The 22,687-nt window shown below is 52.5% G+C and overlaps 1 protein-coding gene across 1 annotated transcript in view; it reads right to left on the minus strand.

Annotated features, from left to right (window-relative positions):
* stx1b (syntaxin 1B) overlaps nucleotides 1-13,710 on the minus strand; it is a 51,786-nt gene extending 38,076 nt beyond the window's left edge. The window contains exons 1-3 of the mRNA XM_070870178.1: nucleotides 13,644-13,710; nucleotides 3,330-3,404; nucleotides 1,311-1,410 (exon numbers count right to left, since the gene is read on the minus strand). Coding sequence (XP_070726279.1) covers nucleotides 1,311-1,410; nucleotides 3,330-3,404; nucleotides 13,644-13,673 — 205 coding nt within the window. The 5' untranslated portion in view covers nucleotides 13,674-13,710. The remainder of the gene's footprint in view (nucleotides 1-1,310; nucleotides 1,411-3,329; nucleotides 3,405-13,643) is intronic.
* Nucleotides 13,711-22,687: the final 8,977 nt, after the last annotated feature.

Raw genomic sequence — 22,687 nt, forward strand, 5'->3', positions numbered from 1 at the left:
CAACATCCTGGTAAATCTCCTCTGTACCCTCTCCAGTGCAACATCCTGGTAAATCTCCTCTGTACCCTCTCCAGTGCAACATCCTGGTAAATCTCCTCTGTACTCTCTCCAGTGCAACATCCTGGTAAATCTCCTCTGCACCCTCTCCAGTGCAACATCCTGGTAAATCTCCTCTGTACCCTCTCCAGTGCAACATCCTGGTAAATCTCCTCTGTACTCTCTCCAGTGCAACATCCTGGTAAATCTCCTCTGCACCCTCTCCAGTGCAACATCCTGGTAAATCTCCTCTGCACCCTCTCCAGTGCAACATCCTGGTAAATCTCCTCTGTACCCTCTCCAGTGCAATCACATCTTTCCTGTAATGTGGTGACCAGAACTGCACGCAGTACTCCAGCTGTGGCCTAACCCAGTGTTTTATACAGTTCAAGCATAACCCTCCCCCTGCTCTTGTATTCCATGCCTCGGCCAATAAAGGCAAGTATCCCGTGTGCCTTCTTAACCACCTGATCTACCTGGCCTGCTGCCTTCAGGGATCTGTGGACCTGCACTCCAAGGTCTCTCTGTTCCTCTACACCTCTCAGTGTCCTACCATTTAATGTGTGTTCCCTCGCCTTGTTAGACCTCCCCAAATGCATTACCTCACACTTATCCGGGTTGAATTCCATTTGCCCCTGTTCTGCCCACCTGACCAGTTCATCGATATCTCCCTGCAGTCCGCAGCTTTCTTCTTCATCATCAACCACACTCTGGGCGCGAGATCATGCTAACTGAGCACTAGGCCGGGAATGTAGCCTGGCCCTTTCCTGCCCATTGCGTGTGTGCATGTGTGTGGGGCTAAGTCCCACACCGGGCGCGAGATCAGGCCAACTCGGCACTAGGCCGGGAATGAAGCCTGGGCCTTTCCTGCCCATTGCGTGTGTGTGTGTGCGCGTGTGTGACGGGGGCTGAGTCCCACACCGGACGCGAGATCAGGCCAACTCGGCACTAGGCCGGGAATGAAGCCTGACCCTTTCCTGCTCAGTGTGTGTGTATTGGGGGGGGGGTGCTGAGTCCCACATTGGGCGGCCTGACTGTACAGGGGCCAGGCCAATCAGATGGCTGGAATCGTAGGACGCAAGAGCCTGATTGGCTGCTGGGGAATTCTGGGAAAGCCGGGTTTCCCATGTGGACATTTGTGCGGGGGTGGCGTCAGAAACCCTCGGTTCCAATGCCTTCCGGTGACCCCCTTCGCGCCCCGCTCCTCCCACCCCACGGACAGCCCTCTCCCGCCCCAACCCTGCCGCCTGAGGCCGATGAACCCTTCCACTTACTGTCATCGGGGTTTGGGGCTGCCAGGATCGCACTGTGTTGTTTCTTCACCCTCTCCACATCCTCCGAGAGTTTCTCGATACAGTTACGGATTTCCTCAACCTGCAGAGATAGTTCAAACTCGCATGAGTGACCCCATTCCAGGCCGATCCCCAACAAATCCCATTGCCCCGCTCTCTCCCCATAGTCCTGTATCAATCCCCAAACTAATCCCACTATCCCGCTCTCTCCCCATAGTCCTGTATCAATCCCCAAACTAATCCCACTGCCCCGCTCTCTCTCCATAGTCCTGTATCAATCCCCAAACTAATCCCACTGCCCCGCTCTCTCCCCATAGTCCTGTATCAATCCCCAAACTAATCCCACTGCCCCGCTCTCTCCCCATAGCCCTGTATCAATCCCCAAACTAATCCCACTGCCCCGCTCTCTCCCCATAGTCCTGTATCAATCCCCAAACTAATCCCACTGCCCCGCTCTCTCCCCATAGTCCTGTATCAATCCCCAAACTAATCCCACTGCCCCGCTCTTCCCCCAGAGTCCTGTATCAATCCCCAAACTAATCCCACTGCCCCGCTCTCTCCCCATAGTCCTGTATCAATCCCCAAACTAATCCCACTGCCCCGCTCTCTCCCCATAGCCCTGTATCAATCCCCAAACTAATCCCACTGCCCCGCTCTCTCCCCATAGCCCTGTATCAGTCCCAAACTAATCCCACTGTCCCGCTCTCTCCCCATAATCAGTCCCAAACTAATCCCACTGCCCTGCTCTCTCCCCATAGCCCTGTATCAATCCCAAACTAATCCCACTGCCCCGCTCTCTCCCCATAGTCCTGTACCAATCCCAAACTAATCCCACTGTCCCGCTCTCTCCCCATAATCAGTCCCAAACTAATCCCACTGCCCCACTCTCTCCCCATAGCTCTGCATCAATCCCCAAACTAATCACACTGCCCCGCTCTCTCCCCATATCAGTCCCAAACTAATCCCACTGTCCCGCTCTCTCCCCATAATCAGTCCCAAACTAATCCCACTGCACCACTCTCTCCCCATAGCTCTGTATCAGTCCCAAACTAATCCCACTGCCGCGCTCTCTCCCCATAGCCCTGTATTAATCCCCAAACTAATCCCACTGCCCCACTCTCTCCCCATAGCTCTGTATCAGTCCCAAACTAATCCCACTGCCCCGCTCTCTCCCCATAGCCCTGTATCAATGCCAAACTAATCCCACTGCCCCGCTCTCTCCCCATAGCCCGGTATCAATCCCCAAACTAATCCTATTGCCCCACTCTCTCCCCATAGCCCTGTATCAATCCCCAAACTAATCCCACTGCCCCACTCTCTCCCCATAGCCCTGTATCAATCCCCAAACTAATCCCACTGCCCCACTCTCTCCCCATAGCCCTGTATCAATCCCCAAACTAATCCCACTGCCCCACTCTCTCCCCATAGCCCTGTATCAATCCCCAAACTAATCCCACTGCCCCAGTCTCTCCCCATAGCCCTGTATCAATCCCCAAACTAATCCCACTGCCCCACTCTCTCCCCATAGCCCTGTATCAATCCCCAAACTAATCCCACTGCCCCACTCTCTCCCCATAGCCCTGTATCAATCCCCAAACTAATCCCACTGCCCCACTCTGTATCCACAGTCCTGTATCAATCCTCAAACTAATCCCACTGCCCCATTCTGTACCCACAGTCTTGCAAATTTACCAATTCCCCGGTTTGAAGGTCACTATTGAATCTGCTCCCACCGCCCTTTCAGGCAGCGCGTTCCCGATCACAACAACTCGCTGCGTAACAACATTCTCCTCATCTGCCCCTCGGGTTCTGTTCCCAATCGCCTTAAATCTGTGTCCCTCTGGTTACCCAGCCTCCGACACTGGGAGGTGTTCCTCCTGATTTATTCCATCAAAAGCCTCCATGATTTGGAACCCCTCTATCAAATCTCCCCTAAACCTTCTCTGCTCCAAGGGGAACAACCCCAGTGTCTCGAGCCCCTCCATATAACGGGCCGCTCACCTGCTCGAAGAACTCATCCATGAAATGGTCGCGATCGACATGGACCACCTCGTCGTCATCATCGCTGTCTTTACCCTGTGGCAGAGAAGCAGACTCAGAGCCTGGAAACAACAGAGGCAGCAAGCATCGAGGCGGTTTGGAGGGAGAGGAGGGGGAGGGGAAGGAATCAACCCCAGTGATGGTCAAGTGTGGCGAATACCACAACCCTCTCTCCCTCAGGGAGATATCTGTTCACTGACTGGTGTCTCTCAGTCCCCTCTCCCTCAGGGAGATATCTATACACTGACTGGTGTATCTCAGTCCCCTCTCCCTCAGAGAGATAGAAACATAGAAACATAGAAAATAGGTGCAGGAGTAGGCCATTCGGCCCTTCTAGCCTGCACCGCCATTCAATGAGTTCATGGCTGAACATTCAACTTCAGTACCCCATTCCTGCTTTCTCACCATACCCCTTGATCCCCCTAGTAGTAAGGACTTCATCTAACTCCTTTTTGAATATATTTAGTGAATTGGCCTCAACAACTTTCTGTGGTAGAGAATTCCACAGGTTTACCACTCTCTGGGTGAAGAAGTTTCTCCTCATCTCGGTCCTAAATGGCTTACCCCTTATCCTCAGACTGTGACCCCTGGTTCTGGACTTCCCCAACATTGGGAACATTCTTCCTGCATCTAACCTGTCTAACCCTGTCAGAATTTTAAATGTTTCTATGAGGTCCCCTCTCATTCTTCTGAACTCCAGTGAATACAAGCCCAGTTGATCCAGTCTTTCTTGATAGATCAGTCCCGCCATCCCGGGAATCAGTCTGGTGAACCTTTGCTGCACTCCCTCAATAGCAAGAATGTCCTTCCTCAGGTTAGGAGACCAAAACTGTACACAATACTCCAGGTGTGGCCTCACCAAGGCCCTGTACAACTGTAGCAACACCTCCCTGCCCCTGTACTCAAATCCCCTTGCGATGAAGGCCAACATGCCATTTGCTTTCTTAACCGCCTGCTATACCTGCATGCCAACCTTCAATGACTGATGTACCATGACACCCAGGTCTCTTTGCACCTCCCCTTTTCTTAATCTGTCACCATTCAGGTAATAGTCTGTCTCTCTGTTATTACCACCAAAGTGGATAACCTCACATTTATCCACATTATATTTCATCTGCCATGCATTTGCCCACTCACCTAACCTATCCAAGTCACTCTGCAGCCTCATAGCATCCTCCTCACAGCTCACACTGCCACCCAACTTAGTGTCATCCGCAAATTTGGAGATACTACATTTAATCACCTCATTTAAATCATTAATGTACAGTGTAAACAGCTGGGGCCCCAGCACAGAACCTTGCGGTACCCCACTAGTCACTGCCTGCCATTCTGAAAAGTCCCCATTTACTCCTACTCTTTGCTTCCTGTCTGACAACCAGTTCTCAATCCATGTCAGTACACTACCCCCAATTCCATGTGCTCTAACTTTGCACATCAATCTCTTGTGTGGGACCTTGTCGAACGCCTTCTGAAAGTCCAAATACACCACATCAACTGGTTCTCCCTTGTCCACTCTACTGGAAACATCCTCAAAAAATTCCAGAAGATTTGTCAAGCATGATTTCCCTTTCACAAATCCATGCTGACTTGGACCTATCATGTCACCTCTTTCCAAATGCACTGCTATGACATCCTTAATAATTGATTCCATCATTTTACCCACTACCGATGTCAGGCTGACCGGTCTATAATTCCCTGTTTTCTCTCTCCTTCCTTTTTTAAAAAGTGGGGTTACATTGGCTACCCTCCACTCCATAGGAACTGATCCAGAGTCAATGGAATGTTGGAAAATGACTGTCAACGCATCCACTATTTCCAAGGCCACCTCCTTAAGTACTCTGGGATGCAGTCCATCAGGCCCCGGGGATTTATCGGCCTTCAATCCCATCAATTTCCCCAACACAATTTCCCGGCTAATAAGGATTTCCCTCAGTTCCTCCTCCTCCTTACAAGACCCCCCGACCCCTTTTATAACCGGAAGGTTGTTCGTGTCCTCCTCAGTGAATACCGAACCAAAGTACTTGTTCAATTGGTCCGCCATTTCTTTGTTCCCCGTTATGACTTCCCCTGATTCTGACTGCAGGGGACCTACGTTTGTCTTTACTAACCTTTTTCTCTTTACATATCTATAGAAACTTTTGCAATCCGTCTTAATGTTCCCTGCAAGCTTCTTCTCATACTCCATTTTCCCTGCCCTAATCAAACCCTTTGTCCTCCTCTGCTGAGTTCTAAATTTCTCCCAGTCCCCAGGTTCGCTGCTATTTCTGGCCAATTTGTATGCCACTTCCTTGGCTTTAATACTATCCCTGATTTCCCTTGATAGCCACGGTTGAGCCACCTTCCCTTTTTTATTTTTATGCCAGACAGGAATGTACAATTGTTGTAGTTCATCCATGCGGTTTCTAAATATCTGCCATTGCCCATCCACAGTCAACCCCTTAAGTATCATTCGCCAATCCATCCCAGCTAATTCACGCCTCATACCTTCAAAGTTACCCTTCTTTAAGTTCTGGACCATGGTCTCTGAATTAACTGCTTCATTCTCCATCCCAATGTAGAATTCCACCATATTATGGTCACGCTTCCCCAAGGGGCCTCGCACAACGAGATTGCTAATTAATCCTCTCTCATTACACAACACCCAGTCTAAGATGGCCTCCCCCCTAGTTGGTTCCTCGACATATTGGTCTAGAAAACCATCCCTTATGCACTCCAGGAAATCCTCCTCCACCGTATTGCTTCCAGTTTGGTTAGCCCAATCTATGTGCATATTAAAGTCACCCATTATAACTGCTGCACCTTTATTGCACGCACCCCTAATTTCCTGTTTGATGCCCTCCCCAACATTACTGATATCTGTACACTGACTGGTGTCTCTCAGTCCCCTCTCCCTCAGGGAGATATCTGTACACTGACTGGTGTCTCTCAGTCCCCCTCTCCCTCAGGGAGATATCTGTGCACTGAATGGTGTCTCTCAGTCCCCTCTCCCTCAGGGAGATATCTGTACACTGACTGGTGTCTCTCAGTCCCCTCTCCCTCAGGGAGATATCTGCACACTGACTGGTGTCTCTCAGTCCCCTCTCCCTCAGGGAGATATCTGTGCACTGAATGGTGTCTCTCAGTCCCTCTCCCTCAGGGAGATATCTGTACACTGACTGCTGTCTCTCAGTCCCTCTCCCTCAGGGAGATATCTGTACACTGACTGGTACAGGCCATTCGGCCCTTCGAGCCTGCACCACCATTCAATATGATCATGGCTGATCATGCAACTTCAGTACTCCATTCCTGCTTTCTCTCCATACTCCTTGATCCCTTTAGCCGTAAGGGCCGCATCTAACTCCCTTTTGAATATATCTAACGAATTGGCCTCAACAACTTTCTGTGGTAGAGAATTCCACAGGTTCACAATTCTCCGAGTGAAGAAGTTTCTCCTCATCTCGGTCCTAAATGGCTTACCCCTTATCCTTAGACTGTGACCCCTGGTTCTGGACTTCCCCAACATCGGGAAAATTCTTCCTGCATCTAACCTGTCCAGTCCCGTCAGAATTTTATATGTTTCTATGAGATCCCCTCTCATCCTTCTAAACTCCAGTGAATACAGGCCCAGTCGATGCAGTCTTTCTTCATATGTCAGTCCTGCCACCCCGGGAATCAGTCTGGTGAACCTTCGCTGCACTCCCTCAATAGCAAGAACGTCCTTTCTCAGATTAGGAGACCAAAACTGTACACAATATTCCAGGTGTGGCCTCACCAAGGCCCTGTACAACTGTAGCAACACCTCCCTGCCCCTGTACTCAAATCCCCTCACTATGAAGGCCAACATGCCATTTGCTTTCTTCACCACCTGCTGTACCTGCATGCCAACCTTCAATGACTGATGTACCATGACACCCAGGTCTCGTTGCACCTCCCCTTTTCCTAATCTGTCACCATTCAGATAATATTCTGCTTTCCTGTGTTTGCCGCCAAAGTGGATAACGCCACACAAGTGTCGGGCAATGACCATCTCCAACAAGGGAGGGTCTAACCACCTCCCCTCGACATTCAGCGGCATTACCATGGCCGAATCCCTCCACCATCAACATCCCGGGGGTCACCATTGACCAGAAACTGAACTGGACCAGACACATAAACACTGTGGGGCACAAGAGCGGGTCAGAGGCTGGGTATTCTGTGACCAGTGTCTCACCTCCTGACTCCCCAAAGCCTTCCCACCATCGACAAGACACAAGTCAGGAGTGTGAGGGAACACTCTCCACTTGCCTGGATGAGTTGCAGCTCCAACAAACACTCGAGAAGCTCGACACCATCCAGGACAAAGCAGCCCCGCTCGATCGACACGCTCCCCACCACCTTCAACACTCACTCCCTCCACCACCGGCGCCCCCTGGCTGCAGTGTGTACCATCCACAAGATGCACCGCGGCAACTGGCCAAGGCTTCTTCACCAGCAAACCCGCGACCTCTACCGCCCAGAAGGTCAAGGGCAGCAGGTCCATGGGAACACCACCATCTCCACGTTCCCCTCCCAGTCACACACCATCCCCACTTGGAAATATATCGGCCGTTCCTTCATCGTCGCTGGGTCACAATCCTGGAACTCCCTCCCTAACAGCACTGTGGGAGCACCTTCACCACCCGGACTGCAGCGGTTCAAGAAGGGGGCTCACCACCACCTTCTCAAGGGGCGATGAGGGATGGGCAATAAATGCTGGGCCTTGCCAGAGACGCCCACATCCCAGGAACGAATTTAAAAAAAACTGGAATAAAAAGCTAGTGACAACAACCACAACCTGGATTTATATAGCGCCTTTACCGTAGTGAAGCATCACAAGGCGCTTCACAGGAGTGTTATCAGATTAAAAATTTGACTCCGAGCCACACAAGGAGAAATTACCGCAGGTGACCAAAAGCTGGGTCAAAGAGGTCGGTTTTAAGGAGCGTCTCGAAGGAGGAGAGAGAGGTAGAGAGGCGGAGAGGTTTAGGGAGGGAGTTCCAGAGCTCGGGGCCCAGGCAACAGAAGGCACGGCCTCCGATGGTGGAGTGTTATAATCAGGGATGGTCAGGAGGGCAGAATTAGAGGAGTGCAGACATCTCGGGGGGTTGTGGGGCTGGAGGAGGTTACAGAGATAGGGAGGGGTGTAGGGGCTGGAGGAGGTTACAGAGATAGGGAGGGGTGTAGGGACTGGAGGAGGTTACAGAGATAGGGAGGGGTGTAGGGGCTGGAGGAGGTTACAGAGATAGGGAGGGGGTGTAGGGGCTGGAGGAGGTTACAGAGATAGGGAGGGGTGTAGGGGCTGGAGGAGGTTACAGAGACAGGGAGGGGTGTAGGGGCAGGAGGAGGTTACAGAGATATGGAGGGGTGTAGAGGCTGGAGGAGGTTACAGAGACAGGGAGGGGTGTAGGGGCTGGAGGAGGTTACAGAGATAGGGAGGGGTGTAGGGGCTGGAGGAGGTTACAGAGATATGGAGGGGTGTAGGGGCTGGAGGAGGTTACAGAGACAGGGAGGGGTGTAGGGGCTGGAGGAGGTTACAGAGACAGGGAGGGGTGTAGGGGCTGGAGGAGGTTACAGAGAAAGGGAGGGGTGTAGGGGCTGGAGGAGGTTACAGAGATAGGGAGGGGCGAGGGTCATGGAGGGATTTGAAAATGAGGATGAGAATTTTGAAATTGAGGCGTTGAAACTACCTGAATCATCTGTTTCACCAATGTCCTTTAGGGACGGAAATCTGCACTCGGTCTGACCTGTATATGTAACTCCAGACCCATAGCAATGTGGTTGACACTTGCTATTGAGGGAGTGCAGCGAAGGTTCACCAGACTGATTCCCCGGGTTGGCAGGACTGACATATGAGGAGAGACTGGATCGAGTGGGCCTGTATTCACTGGAGTTTAGAAGAATGAGAGGGGATCTCATAGAAACATATAAAATTCTGTCGGGTTTAGATAGGTTAGATGCAGGAAGAATGTTCCCAATGTTGGGGAAGTCCAGAACCAGGGGTCACACAGTCTAAGGATAAGGGGTAAGCCTTTTTGGACCGAGATGAGGAGAAACTTCTTTACTCAGAGAGTGGTGAACCTGTGGAATTCTCCACCACAGAAAGTTGTTGAGGCCAATTCACTAAACATATTCAAAAGGGAGTTAGATATGGCCCTTACGGCTAAAGGGATCAAGGGGTATGGAGAGAAAGCAGGAATGGGACACTGAGGTGAATGATCAGTCATGATCATATTGAATGGTGGTGCAGGCTCGAAGGGCCGAATGGTCTACTCCTGCACCTATTTTCTATGTTTCTTAACTGCCCCTGAAATACTCAGTTGTACCAAACCTTATAGCCTGCAGCGGTTCAAGAAGGCTACTAACCACCTTAAAAGCAGGGAAGTCTTGCTCCAGTTATACAGGGTATTGGTGAGGCCACACCTGGAGTACTGCGTGCAGTTTTGCTCTCCGTATTTACGAAAAGGATACACTTGCTCTGGAGGCAGTTCAGAGAAGGTTCACTCGGTTGATCCCGGGGATGAGGGGGTTGACTTATGAGGAAAGGTTGAGGAGGTTGGGCCTCTACTCATTGGAGTTCAGAAGAATGAGAGGTGATCTTATCGAAACGTATCAGATTATGAGGGGGCTCGACAAGGTGGATGCAGAGAGGATGTTCCCACTGATGGGGGAGACTAGAACTAGGGGGCATGGTCTTAGAATAAGGGGCCGCCCATTTAAAACTGAGATGAGGAGGAATTTCTTCTCTCAGAGGGTTGTAACTCTGTGGAATTCTCTGCCCCAGAGAGCTGTGGAGGCTGGGACATTGAATATATTTAAGGTGGAGATAGACAGATTTTTGAGCGATAAGGGAGTGAAGGGTTACGGGGAGCGGGCGGGGAAGTGGAGCTGAGTCCATGATCAGATCAGCCATGATCGTATTAAATGGCGGAGCAGGCTCGAGGGGCCGAATGGCCGACTCCTGCTCCTATTTCTGATGTTCTTCTCGAGTGCGATTAGGGTCAGGCAAAAAATGTCTGCTCGGCCCACAAAACGGGAACAAATATATTTTAAAAACTGTTCGGTGCCAGGGGGCAAGGAAGAGGTGGGGGGAGGGGGGGGGTGGGGGAGGAGGTCAGGGTTTGAAGGTCGTAGTAGGGTCATCACCAACCTCACAGGTCGAAGTTTATGTGCGGTTCCGCTCAGCAATCCAGCGACATTTAAGCATTCAGACGGAAAACAAATGAAAAAACAAGCAAGTAATAAGGAACAACGGAAAAGAAATAGGACAGGAAGACAAAAATGGAAAACAGGCAGACACAACATCAAACAGCCGGAAATGAGGCTCGAGAGGCCGGCTGACAATCCCGAACGACACTTGCCGATGTTCGTACAAACAAATGCTCTCAATGGATGTGTTTCAAGGAAGATATTCCGCGAGACTCCCAGCCCCGCACACACACACACAGAGCAGGCCCCACATCTATCCCCGGCCTAACTTTCTCAATCAAACCCGTGCTGTACCTGCCCTGGGAGTGTTTGATGGGACAGTGTAGGGGGAGCTTTACTCTGTATCTAACCCCGTGCTGTACCTGCCCTGGGAGTGTTTGATGGGACAGTGTAGGGGGAGCTTTACTCTGTATCTAACCCCCTGTACCTGCCCTGGGAGTGTTTGATGGGACAGTGTAGGGGGAGCTTTACTCTGTATCTAACCCCCTGTACCTGCCCTGGGAGAGTTTGATGGGACAGTGTAGAGGGAGCTTTACTCTGTATCTAACCCCGTGCTGTACCTGCCCTGGGAGTGTTTGATGGGACAGTGTAGAGGGAGCTTTACTCTGTATCTAACCCCGTGCTGTACCTGCCCTGGGAGTGTTTGATGGGACAGTGTAGAGGGAGCTTTACTCTGTATCTAACCCCGTGTTGTACCTGCCCTGGAAGTGTTTGATGGGACAGTGTAGAGGGAGCTTTACTCTGTATCTAACCCCGTGTTGTACCTGCCCTGGAAGTGTTTGATGGGACAGTGTAGAGGGAGCTTTACTCTGTATCTAACCCCGTGCTGTACCTGCCCTGGGGGTGTTTGATGGGACAGTGTAGAGGGAGCTTTACTCTGTATCTAACCCCGTGCTGTACCTGCCCTGGGAGTGTTTGATGGGACAGTGTAGGGGGAGCTTTATTTTGTATCTAACCCCCTGTAACTGCCCTGGGCAGATCCATTCATAAATCTATTGTAACACTGATATACCCCACACCCCTCACTGTAACACTGATATACCCCACACCGCTCACTGTAACACTGATATACCCCACACCCCTCACTGTAACACTGATATACCCCACACCCCTCACTAACACTGATATACCCCATACCCCTCACTGTAACACTGATATACCCCACACCCCTCACTGTAACACTGATATACCCCACACCCCTCACTGTAACACTGATATACCCCACACCCCTCACTGTAACACTGATATACCCCACACCCCTCACTGTAACACTGATGTACCCCACACCCCTCACTGTAACACCGATATACCCCACACCCCTCACTGTAACACTGATATACCCCACACCCCTCACTGTATCACTGATATACCCCACACCCCCTCACTGTAACACTGATATACCCCACACCCCTCACTGTAACACTGATATACCCCACACCCCCTCACTGTAACACTGATATACCCCACACCCCTCACTGTAACACTGATATACCCCACACCCCTCACTGTAACACTGATATACCCCACACCTCTCACTGTAACACACTGATATACCCCACACCCCTCACTGTAACACACTGATATACCCCACACCCCTCACTGTAACACACTGATATACCCCACACCCCTCACTGTAACGCTGATATACCCCACACCCCTCACTGTAACACACTGATATACCCCACACCCCTCACTGTAACACACTGATATACCCCACACCCCTCACTGTAACGCTGATATACCCCACACCCCTCACTGTAACACACTGATATACCCCACACCCCTCACTGTAACATTGATATACCCCACACCCCTCACTGTAACACACTGATATACCCCACACCCCTCACTGATACACCCCAGGAAAATTGAATTTCCCTTCCGGCAGCCTGGAGGAAATCAGCACAGGGTGTTTGCCTCATCCTCGCCCCTCTGTGGGCTGGTGCGAGTCTTGGTTGGACGTGCACCTGGTTTTATTTGGACTGCTCGGTGTCTGGTTCATAAAGTCTGCATTTGTCTCACATCTCCCTGCTCTCCAGGCCTATATATCTCTCTCTCTCACTCTCTCTCTCTCTCTCTCTGTCTGTCCGTCAGATCCCTTGAGCCACAAAAAAAGGCTCAGGAAAGGGAGTGAGGTGGTGCGAAGGTTCGTCGGACTTCTGGTCTTAAGAGGCAAATGCCACGCATCTGTGTTATCTGAAGCCAAACACACACACACACAGCCATTTTGCAAGTGCGAGAACTGTTTCTTTGAGCCCCATGGAAACAATAAATCACCTGCCATCGATTCGCCCCCCGAGCTGTGCAAGGTTAAGAAAGGCCCATAAAAGGGAGATGGATTGTCGTTTCCAACCATCTCTCGCTCTCTCTCTCTCTCTCTCTCTCTCCTGCGCCTCCTCTTACACAGATCAAATCCGGATCTGTGGACATCAAGCACTTGCGGAATAAAAGCATCGCTTGGAAAGAAAGGGAAATTGCACAGTCTTATCGGAAAGAAATTTTGTCCCCATCCATCCTGCACGCAGAAATAAAATGGGGAGGGGAGGGGAGGGGAGGGGGGGAAAATAAAATGTGTTTCCAGCACCAAAGGGATCAGTAAATGAATCTCCCAATCCATTATTCCCGTGCTCCCTGTCTCTCTCTCTCCCTCTCCCTCTCCCTCTCCCTGTCTTTTTGCAACAATCCATTCTGTAATATCATATTTTATTCTCCCTGCAACTGCAGGGTCACAATTGTAGAGACTGGCTTTGTGATTTGACTGAGAAATAGCCTGTTGCAAATAAACTGTTTTTTTCTTTGACTGCTCAACTGGGGGAGGGATTTTTTTTTTTTTTTGGAGTGTCTTCTGTCTCTTCCCCCATCTTAGCCCAATGCTGCAATGCTTTAAAAAAATGGAATTAAATAGATCATAAATCAATTATTCTGGGGTGAAGAGGGTTTGCCACCAGCAAAAAAATTAGGTTGTTTTTTTTTTAAAAGACAAAAGGTAGACATTCTCTCCCTCCTAACCCCACCAAAAAAAAAATGCTTCTTTTTTTCTTTGCATTTATGCTAATACATCTATTTGCTTACGCTCCTCAGCTCCTGTGTGCGATCTTTCATAATTCTAGCGATGCTCCCTGCCTCTTGTTGCTGTTGGATATCCGGCAGCAGCTGTTTTCTGGTCCAGGGATGCGTGTGCGCACGCGCAGCCAGCCTTTGATTGACAGCTCCCGGGCCAGCCCTGCAGCAGGGCAGCCAGTGCGCAGGCGCCGGGCCTCTTGGCCTTCTGGGACTTGTAGTTCCAGGGCTTTTTTCTTTTGGTGGGGTGGGTGAGCTTCTTTCCCAAAGCTCCCACCCCACCCAAAAAAAAAAATCATTCTTTGCATTGTTTGCTCTAGGGTTTGAATGCTAGACAGTGAGAGTTCTTTATTGTTTGTGTGTGTGTGTGTGTGTGTGTTAGGCAAGACTTCGAACCACATGTTCCTTGCAAGCTAATTTCAATTTCATCTGAAACCGCTTATTGCAAATCGATAATGGGTGAAGAAGGCAAATGGCATGCTGGCCTTCATAGCGAGGGGCATTTGAGTACAGGAGCAGGGAGGTCTTACTGCAGTTGTACAGGGCCTTGGTGAGGCCACAGCTGGAGTATTGTGTGCAGTTCTGGTCTCCTCATGTGAGGAAGGACATAAGAACATAAGAATTAGGAACAGGAGTAGGCCATCGAGCCCCTCGAGCCTGCTCCGCCATTCAACAAGATCATGGCTGATCTGGCCGTGGACTCAGCTCCACTTACCCGCCCGCTCCCCGTAACCCTTAATTCCCTTATTGGTTAAAAATCGATCTATCTGTGATTTGAATACATTCAATGAGCTAGCCTCAACTGCTTCCCTGGGCAGAGAATTCCACAGATTCACAACCCTCTGGGAGAAGAAATTCCTTCTCAACTCGGTTTTAAATTGGCTCCCCCCGTATTTTGAGGCTGTGCCCCCTAGTTCTAGTCTCCCCTACCAGTGGAAACAACCTCTCTGCCTCTATCTTGTCTACCCCTTTCATGATTTTAAATGTTTTTATAAGATCACCCCTCATCCTTCTGAACTCCAAGGAGTAAAGACCCAGTCTACTCAATCTATCATCATAAGGTAACCCCCTCATCTCCGGAATCAGCCGAGTGAATCGTCTCTGTACCCACTCCAAAGCCAGTATATCCTTCCTTAAGTAAGGTGACCAAAACTGCACGCAGTACTCCAGGTGCGGCCTCACCAATACCCTGTACAGTTGCAGCAGGACCTCCCTGCTTTTGTGCTCCATCCCTCTCGCAATGAAGGCCAACATCCCATTCGCCTTCCTGATTACCTGCTGCACCTGCAAACTAACCTTTTGCGATTCATGCACAAGGAATTTTAGTGCCAAAAAAAAAAGAAAAACACAAAAAAAAAAACAAAAAAAAGGGGGGAAAAAAAGGGCCTTGGAAATGTCTGGAGTGTCACCCAGGTCGGGTGGCACTCTTTAATGTTTTATGTTTTCGCAGGTAGACTCTAAAAGAGTTTCATGCACAAGGACCCCCAGGTCCCTCTGCACCGCAGCATGTTGTAATTTCTCCCCATTCAAATAATATTCCCTTTGACTGTTTTTTTTCCCAAGGTGGATGACCTCACACTTTCCGACATTGTATTCCATCTGCCAAACCTTAGCCCATTCGCTTAACCTATCCAAATCTCTTTGCAGCCTCTCTGTGTCCTCTACACAACCCGCTTTCCCACTAATCTTAGTGTCATCTGCAAATTTTGTTACACTACACTCTGTCCCCTCCTCTAGGTCATCTATGTATATTGTAAACAGTTGTGGTCCCAGCACTGATCCCTGTGGCACACCACTAACCACCGATTTCCAACCCGAAAAGGACCCATTTATCCCGACTCTCTGCTCTCTGTTCATCAGCCAATTCTCCATCCATGCTAATACATTTCCTCTGACTCCGCGTACCTTTATCTTCTGCAGTAACCTTTTGTGTGGCATCTTATCGAATGCCTTTTGGAAATCTAAATACACCACATCCATCGGTACACCTCTATCCACCATGCTCGTTATATCCTCAAAGAATTCCAGTAAGTTAGTTAAACATGATTTCCCCTTCATGAATCCATGCTGTGTCTGCTTGATTGCACTATTCCTATCCAGATGTCCCGCTATTTCTTCCTTCATGATAGTTCTTCCTTAGGACGTTCTTGCTATTGAGGGAGTGCAGCGAAGGTTCACCAGACTGATTCCCGGGATGGCAGGACTGACATATGAAGAAAGACTGGATCGACTGGGCTTATAGTCACTGGAGTTTAGAAGGATGAGAGGGGGATCTCATAGAAGCATATAAAATTCTGACGTGATTGGACAGGTTAGATGCAGGAAGAATGTTCCCGATGTTGGGGAAGTCCAGAACCAGGGGTCACAGTCTAAGGATAAGGGTTAAGCCATCTAGGACCGAGATGAGGAGAAACTTCTTCACCCAGAGAGTGGTGAACCTGTGGAATTCTCTACCGCAGAAAGTTGTTGGGGCCAGTTCGTTAGATAGATTCAAAAGGGAGTTAGATGTGGCCCTTACGGCTAAAGGGATCAAGGGGTATGGAGAGAAAGCAGGAATGGGGCGCTCCCTCAGTACTGCCCCTCCGACAGTGCGGCGCTCCCTCAGTGCCGCTCCTCCGACAGTGCGGCGCTCCCTCAGTACCGCCCCTCCGACAGTGCGGCGCTCCCTCAGTACCGCCCCTCCGACAGTGCGGCGCTCCCTCAGTACCGCCCCTCCGACAGTGCGGCGCTCCCTCAGTATTGCCCCTCCGACAGTGCGGCGCTCCCTCAGTACTGCCCCTCCGACAGTGCGGCACTCCCTCAGTACTGCCCCTCCGACAGTGCGGCGCTCCCTCGGTACCGCCCCTCCGACAGTGCGGCGCTCCCTCAGTACCGCCCCTCCGACAGTGCGGCGCTCCCTCAGTACTGCCCCTCCGACAGTGCGGCGCTCCCTCAGTACTGCCCCTCCGACAGTGCGGCGCTCCCTCAGTACTGCCACTCCGACAGTGCGGCACTCCCTCAGTACTGCCCCTCCGACAGTGCGGCGCTCCCTCAGTACCGCCCCTCCGACAGTGCGGCGCTCCCTCAGTACAGCCTCTCCGACAGTGCAGCACTCCCTCGTGTGTGCGAGCACACTTTCGAGCTCGACGTTCCTTGGGTGAACTTTCTTGTTACGTATCTCTGACGGAGGTGTAACCCTACACCTGCTCGTTCACGAGATTCCTGATGTCAGGAGCTAATTGTGTTCTGTTGAACAGATCACTGCTCCCGTATCGGGTGTCCCGACAATATTTGTTCCCAGCTCCTCTCAGAGTCTTTCTGTCTCTCCTGACTCCAGTCTGGTGTCAATCTCTCCATGGGCAGCCCTACAACCTAAACACATCAGAAATAGGTGCAGGAGTCGGCCATTCGGCCCCTCGAGCCTGCTCCACCATTCAATGAGATCACGGCTGACCTTCGACCTCAGCTCCACTTCCCTGCCCGATCCCCATATCCCTTGATTCCCCTCGAGTCCAAATATCTATCGATGTTAGCCTTGAATATACCCAAAGACTGAGCCTCCACAGCCCTCTGGGGCAGAGAATTCCAAAGATTCACCCCCCTCTGAGTGAAGAAGTTTCTCCTCATCTCAGTCCTAAATGGCCGACCCCTTATCCTGAGACTGTGTGACCCCTGGTTCTAGACTCCCCAGCCCCGGGGGGGAAACACCCTCCCTGTATTAACCCCGTCAAGCCCTGTAAGTATTGTGTGTGTTCCAATCAGATCCCCTCTCATTCTTCTAAACACCAGAGAATATCGGCCCGGTCTACTCAATCTCTCCTCATAGGGCAATCCCCCCCATCCCAGGAATCAGTCTGGTGAACCTTCGTTGCACTCCCTGAATGGCAAGTATATCCTTCCTTGGGTAAGGAGACCGGAACTGTGCACAATACTCCAGTTGTGGTCTCACCAAGGTGCTGTATAGTAGCTTGAGGTGTCTGCTGTACATGGTCCATCTCTCTGAGCCATACAGGAGGGTGGGTATTACTACAGCCCCGTAGAACATGTAGACACCTCAAGTCGCTGGAGAGATACCACCAACGCTGTCTCCGCAAGATCCTGCAAATCCCCCGGGAGGACAGACGCACCAACGTTAGCGTCCTCGACCAGGCCCAACATCCCCAGCATCGAAGCACTGACCACACTCGACCAGCTCCGCTGGGCAGGGCCACATTGTCCGCACGCCCCCAGACACGAGACTCCCCAAAGCGAGCGCTCTACTCGGAACTCCTTCACGGGCAAACGGGCCAAAGGCGGGCAGAGGAAACGTTACAAGGGACCACCCTCAAAGCCCCTCCCTGATATAAAGTGCAACATCCCCACCGACACCTGGGAGTCCCTGGGCCCAAAGACCAGTCCGCCCCTAAGTGGAGGGAGTGCATCCAGGAGGGCGCTGAGCACCTCGAGTCTCGTCGCCGAGAGCGTGCAGAAACCAAGCGCAGGCAGCGGAAGGAGCGTGCGGCAAACCAGTCCCACCCTCCCCTTCCCTCAACGTCTGTCTGTCCCACCTGTGACAGGGACTGTGGTTCCCCGTATTGGGACTGTTCAGCCACCGAAGGACTCACTTTTAGAGTGGGAGCAAGTCTTCCTCGATTCCGAGGGACGGCCTATGATGATGATAATATAATTGCAGTTAAACGTCTTCACTCTTATACTCAAATCCTCTTGCAACAAAGGCCAATATACCATTTGCTTTTGCAATTGCTTTCCGTACCTGTACGTTAACTTTGCGAGTGAGACTGCACAGTGAGTGTTGGGGGGGGGCTCTTCAACCGTGAGAGTGTGAATCCCCTTCCAGGAGTGGGACTGAGCCCCAGAAACACACACACACACACCGAGCAGGGAAGTCCCAGGCTCCAACCCCGGCCTTTCCAGCTCCAGAGGGGTATATAGTCACGACAATTCCAATAAAGAAAGACTTGCATTTATATAGCGCCTTTTCCGACCTCAGGAAGTCCCAAAGAGCTTCACAGCCAACGAAGTACTTTTTTGGAGTGCAGTCACTGTAGTATTGTGGGAAACGCGGCAGCCAATTTGCGCACAGCAAGCTCCCACACACAGCGATGTGATAATGACCCAGATAATCTGTTTTTGTTAATGTTGATTGAGGGATAAATATTGGCCCCAGGACACCGGGGAGAACTCCCCCTGCTCTTCTTCCAAATAGTGCTCTGGGATCTTTTACGTCCACCCGAGAGAGCAGACGGGGCCTCGGTTTAACGTCTCATCCGAAAGATGGCACCTCCGAGAGTGCGGCGCTCCCTCGGTACTGCCCCTCCGACAGTGCAGCACTCCCTCAGTACCGCCCCTCCGACAGTGCGGCACTCCCTCAGTACTGCCCCTCCGACAGTGCGGCGCTCCCTCAGTACTGCCCCTCCCACAGCGCGGCGCTCCCTCAGTACCGCCCCTCCGACAGTGTGGCGCTCCCTCAGTACTGCCCCTCCGACAGTGCGGCGCTCCCTCAGTACTGCCCCTCCGACAGTGCGGCGCTCCCTCAGTACTGCCCCTCCGACAGTGCGGCACTCACTCAGTACCGCCCCTCCGACAGTGCGGCGCTCCCTCAGTACTGCTCCTCCGACAGTGCGGCGCTCCCTCAGTACTGCCCCTCCGACAGAGCGGCGCTCCCTCAGTACCGCCCCTCCCACAGCGCGGCGCTCCCTCAGTACTGCCCCTCCGACAGTGCAGCACTCCCTCAGTACTGCCCCTCCGACAGTGCGGCGCTCCCTCAGTACTGCCCCTCCGACTGTGCGGCGCTCCCTCAGTACTGCCCCTCCGACAGTGCGGCGCTCCCTCAGTACTGCCCCTCCGACAGTGCGGCGCTCCCTCAGTACTGCCCCTCCGACAGTGCGGCGCTCCCTCAGTACTGCCCCTCCGACAGTGCGGCACTCTCTCAGTACTGCCCCTCCGACAGTGCGGCGCTCCCTCAGTACTGCCCCTCCGACAGTGCGGCGCTCCCTCAGTACTGCCCCTCCGACAGTGCGGCGCTCCCTCAGTACTGCCCCTCCGACAGTGCGGCACTCTCTCAGTACTGCCCCTCCGACAGTGCGGCGCTCCCTCAGTACTGCCCCTCCGAGAGCGCGGCACTCCCTCAGTACTGCCCCTCCGACAGTGCGGCGCTCCCTTAGTACCGCCCCTCCCACAGCACGGCACTCCCTCAGTACTGCCCCTCCGACAGTGCGGCACTCCCTCAGTACTGCCCTTCCGACAGTGCGGCGCTCCCTCAGTGCTGCCCCTCCCACAGCGTGGCGCTCCCTCAGTACTGCCCCTCCGACAGCGCAGCACTCCCTCAGTACTGCCCCTCCGACAGCGCAGCACTCCCTCAGTACTGCCCCTCCGACAGCGCGGCGCTCCCTCAGTACTGCCCCTCCGACAGCGCGGCGCTCCCTCAGTACTGCCCCTCCGACAGCGCGGCACTCCCTCAGTACTGCCCCTCCGACAGTGCGGCGCTCCCTCAGTACTGCCCCTCTGACAGTGCGGCACTCCCTCAGTACTGCCCCTCCGACAGTGCGGCGCTCCCTCAGTACCGCCCCTCCGACAGTGCGGCACTCCCTCAGCATTGCCCCTCCGACAGTGCGGCGCTCCCTCAGTACTGCCCCTCCGACAGTGCGGCGCTCCCTCAGTACTGCCCCTCCGACAGTGCGGCGCTCCCTCAGTACCGCCCCTCCGACAGTGCGCCACTCCCTCAGCATTGCACTGGGAGTGTCAGCCTGAAATTTGTGCTGAAATCTCTGGAGTGGGGTATTTTGAACACCCAACCTTGTGCCTCCAGAGGCGAGAGAGCTGCCCACAGCTAGAAGAAGCAAGGTATGTCTGATGTTCCGAGGGACCTGGGTTTCCTTGTACACCAAGCACTGAAAGTTAACACACAGGTACAGCAAGCAGTTGAGAAAGCAAATGGCACGTTGGCCTTTATTACAGGAGGATTTGAGTATAAGAGTAAAGACGTTTTACTGCAATTATATCGAGCATTGGTGAGACCACACCTGGAGTATTGTGCACAGTTCTGGTCTCCTTATCTAAGGAAGGATATACTTGCCATTCAGGGAGTGCAGCGAAGGTTCACCAGACTGATTCCTGGGATGGGAGGGATTGTCCTATGAGGAGTGATTGAGTAGACCGGGCCGATATTCTCTGGAGTTTAAAAGAATGAGAGGGGATCTCATTGAAACACACACACAATTCTTACAGGGGCTTGACGGGGTAGATGCAGGGAGGGTGTTTCCCCCCCGGGGCTGGGGAGTCTAGAACCAGGGGTCACACAGTCTCAGGGTCAGGGCTCGGCCATTGAGGACAGAGATGAGGAGAAACGTCTTCACTCGGAGGGGTGAATCTTTGGAACTCTCTGCCCCAGAGGGCTGTGGAGGCCCAGTCTTTGGGTATGGTCAAGGCTGAGATCGGTAGCTTTTTGGATAGTAAAGGAATCGAGGGATTATGGGGACAGGGAGGTGGAGTTGAGGTCGAGGGTCAGCCATCACCCTCACGGGCAGTCCCTCGGAATCGAGGAAGACTCGCTTCCACTCTTAAAACGAGCCCTTCGGTGGCTGAATAGTCCAATACGGGAATTGCAGTCCCTGCCGCAGGTGGGCCAGACAGACGCTCGAGGGGAAGGGGAGGGTGGGACTGGTTTGCCGCACGCTGCCTGCGCTTGGTTTCTGCGCGCCCTCGGCGACGAGACTCGAGGCGCTCGGCGCCCCCCTCCCGGGATGCACTCCCTCCACTTAGGGGCGGGACTGGTCTTTGGGCCCCAGGGGGCTCCCAGGTGTCGGTGGGGATCTTATTGAATGGCAGAGGAAGCTCGAGGGGCCGAATGGCCGACCCCTGCTCCCAGTCCTTGGGCCGGAGGCGCTGAATTTCCTGCCTTGGCTCAAGGCACAGGGCTGTTCGGCCATGGAAGGGTTAAAATTGATGCAGTTTCGCTTTGGAGGTCATGCGCAGTCTGGCGTTTCCTGACTGACGCCTTTTTTTTTTGCATTTGGTTGTAGTTGGTGCTCTGCTGAAAGTGTGTTTTTTTTTTTGCGGTGGGGGTGAAAAAAGAATTTAACATTGTTCCACCAAAGGAGGAGGGAGCCAGTGAACGTGACTTGCAAAGAGTAACACGCTCGCAACTGGGAAAGGACAGAATATCACAAAGTTTGTGAGTTCTCCTCAAACACACAACTGCAGTAGCAAAAAGTATACTCCCAGGGAGGGTCCCCTCTGCTCCTGTGTGACCATGAGAGATCGCACCAGGGAGCTCCGGAAGGTAAGGTCACACACACACACACTTCAGCCGCAGAACTTTTATTGGCCAAACTTTTTTTTATCCCTCCTGTAACTTTGTGTGGCGTCAGTTTCCCCCTCCTCTCCCCCCCCTGAAACTGACGGAAATGTGGCTCAGGGTTAACCCGGGTCTGTCTGTGTGTGTTGGGGGGGGTGTCTCTGTTTATGTGTGTGTGTGTGTGTGTGTTGGGGGGGGGGTGTCTCTGTTTATGTGTCTGTGTGTGAGAGTGGCTGTGTGTCTCTGTCTGTGTGTGTGTGTGTGTTGGGGGGTGTCTCTGTTTATGTGTCTGTGTGTGTGTGGGTGGGGGGGGGGGGTGTCTCTGTCGATGTGTGTCTGTGTGTGGGTGGGGGGGGGGTGTCTCTGTCGATGTGTGTCTGTGTGTGAGTGGCTGTGTGTCTCTGTCTGTGTCTGTGTGTGTGTGGGTGGGGGGGGGTGTCTCTGTCGATGTGTGTCTGTGTGTGAGTGGCTGTGTGTCTCTGTCTGTGTCTGTGTGTGTGTGGGTGGGGGAGGGGGTGTCTCTGTCGATGTGTGTCTGTGTGTGGTGGGGGTGTCTCTGTCTATGTGTGTCTGTGTGTGTGGTGGGGGTGTCTCTGTCTATGTGTCTGTGTGGGGGGGGTGTCTCTGTCTATGTGTCTGTGTGGGGGGGGGGTGTCTCTGTCTATGTGTCTGTTTGTGGGGGGGGTGTCTCTGTCTATGTGTCTGTGTGGGGGGGGGTGTCTCTGTCTGTGTGGGGGGGGGTGTCCGTCTATGTGTCTGTGTGTGGGGGGGGTGTCTGTGT

The sequence above is a fragment of the Pristiophorus japonicus genome, unplaced genomic scaffold (assembly GCF_044704955.1).
Source record: "Pristiophorus japonicus isolate sPriJap1 unplaced genomic scaffold, sPriJap1.hap1 HAP1_SCAFFOLD_118, whole genome shotgun sequence".
Classification (NCBI taxonomy): Eukaryota; Metazoa; Chordata; class Chondrichthyes; family Pristiophoridae; genus Pristiophorus; species Pristiophorus japonicus.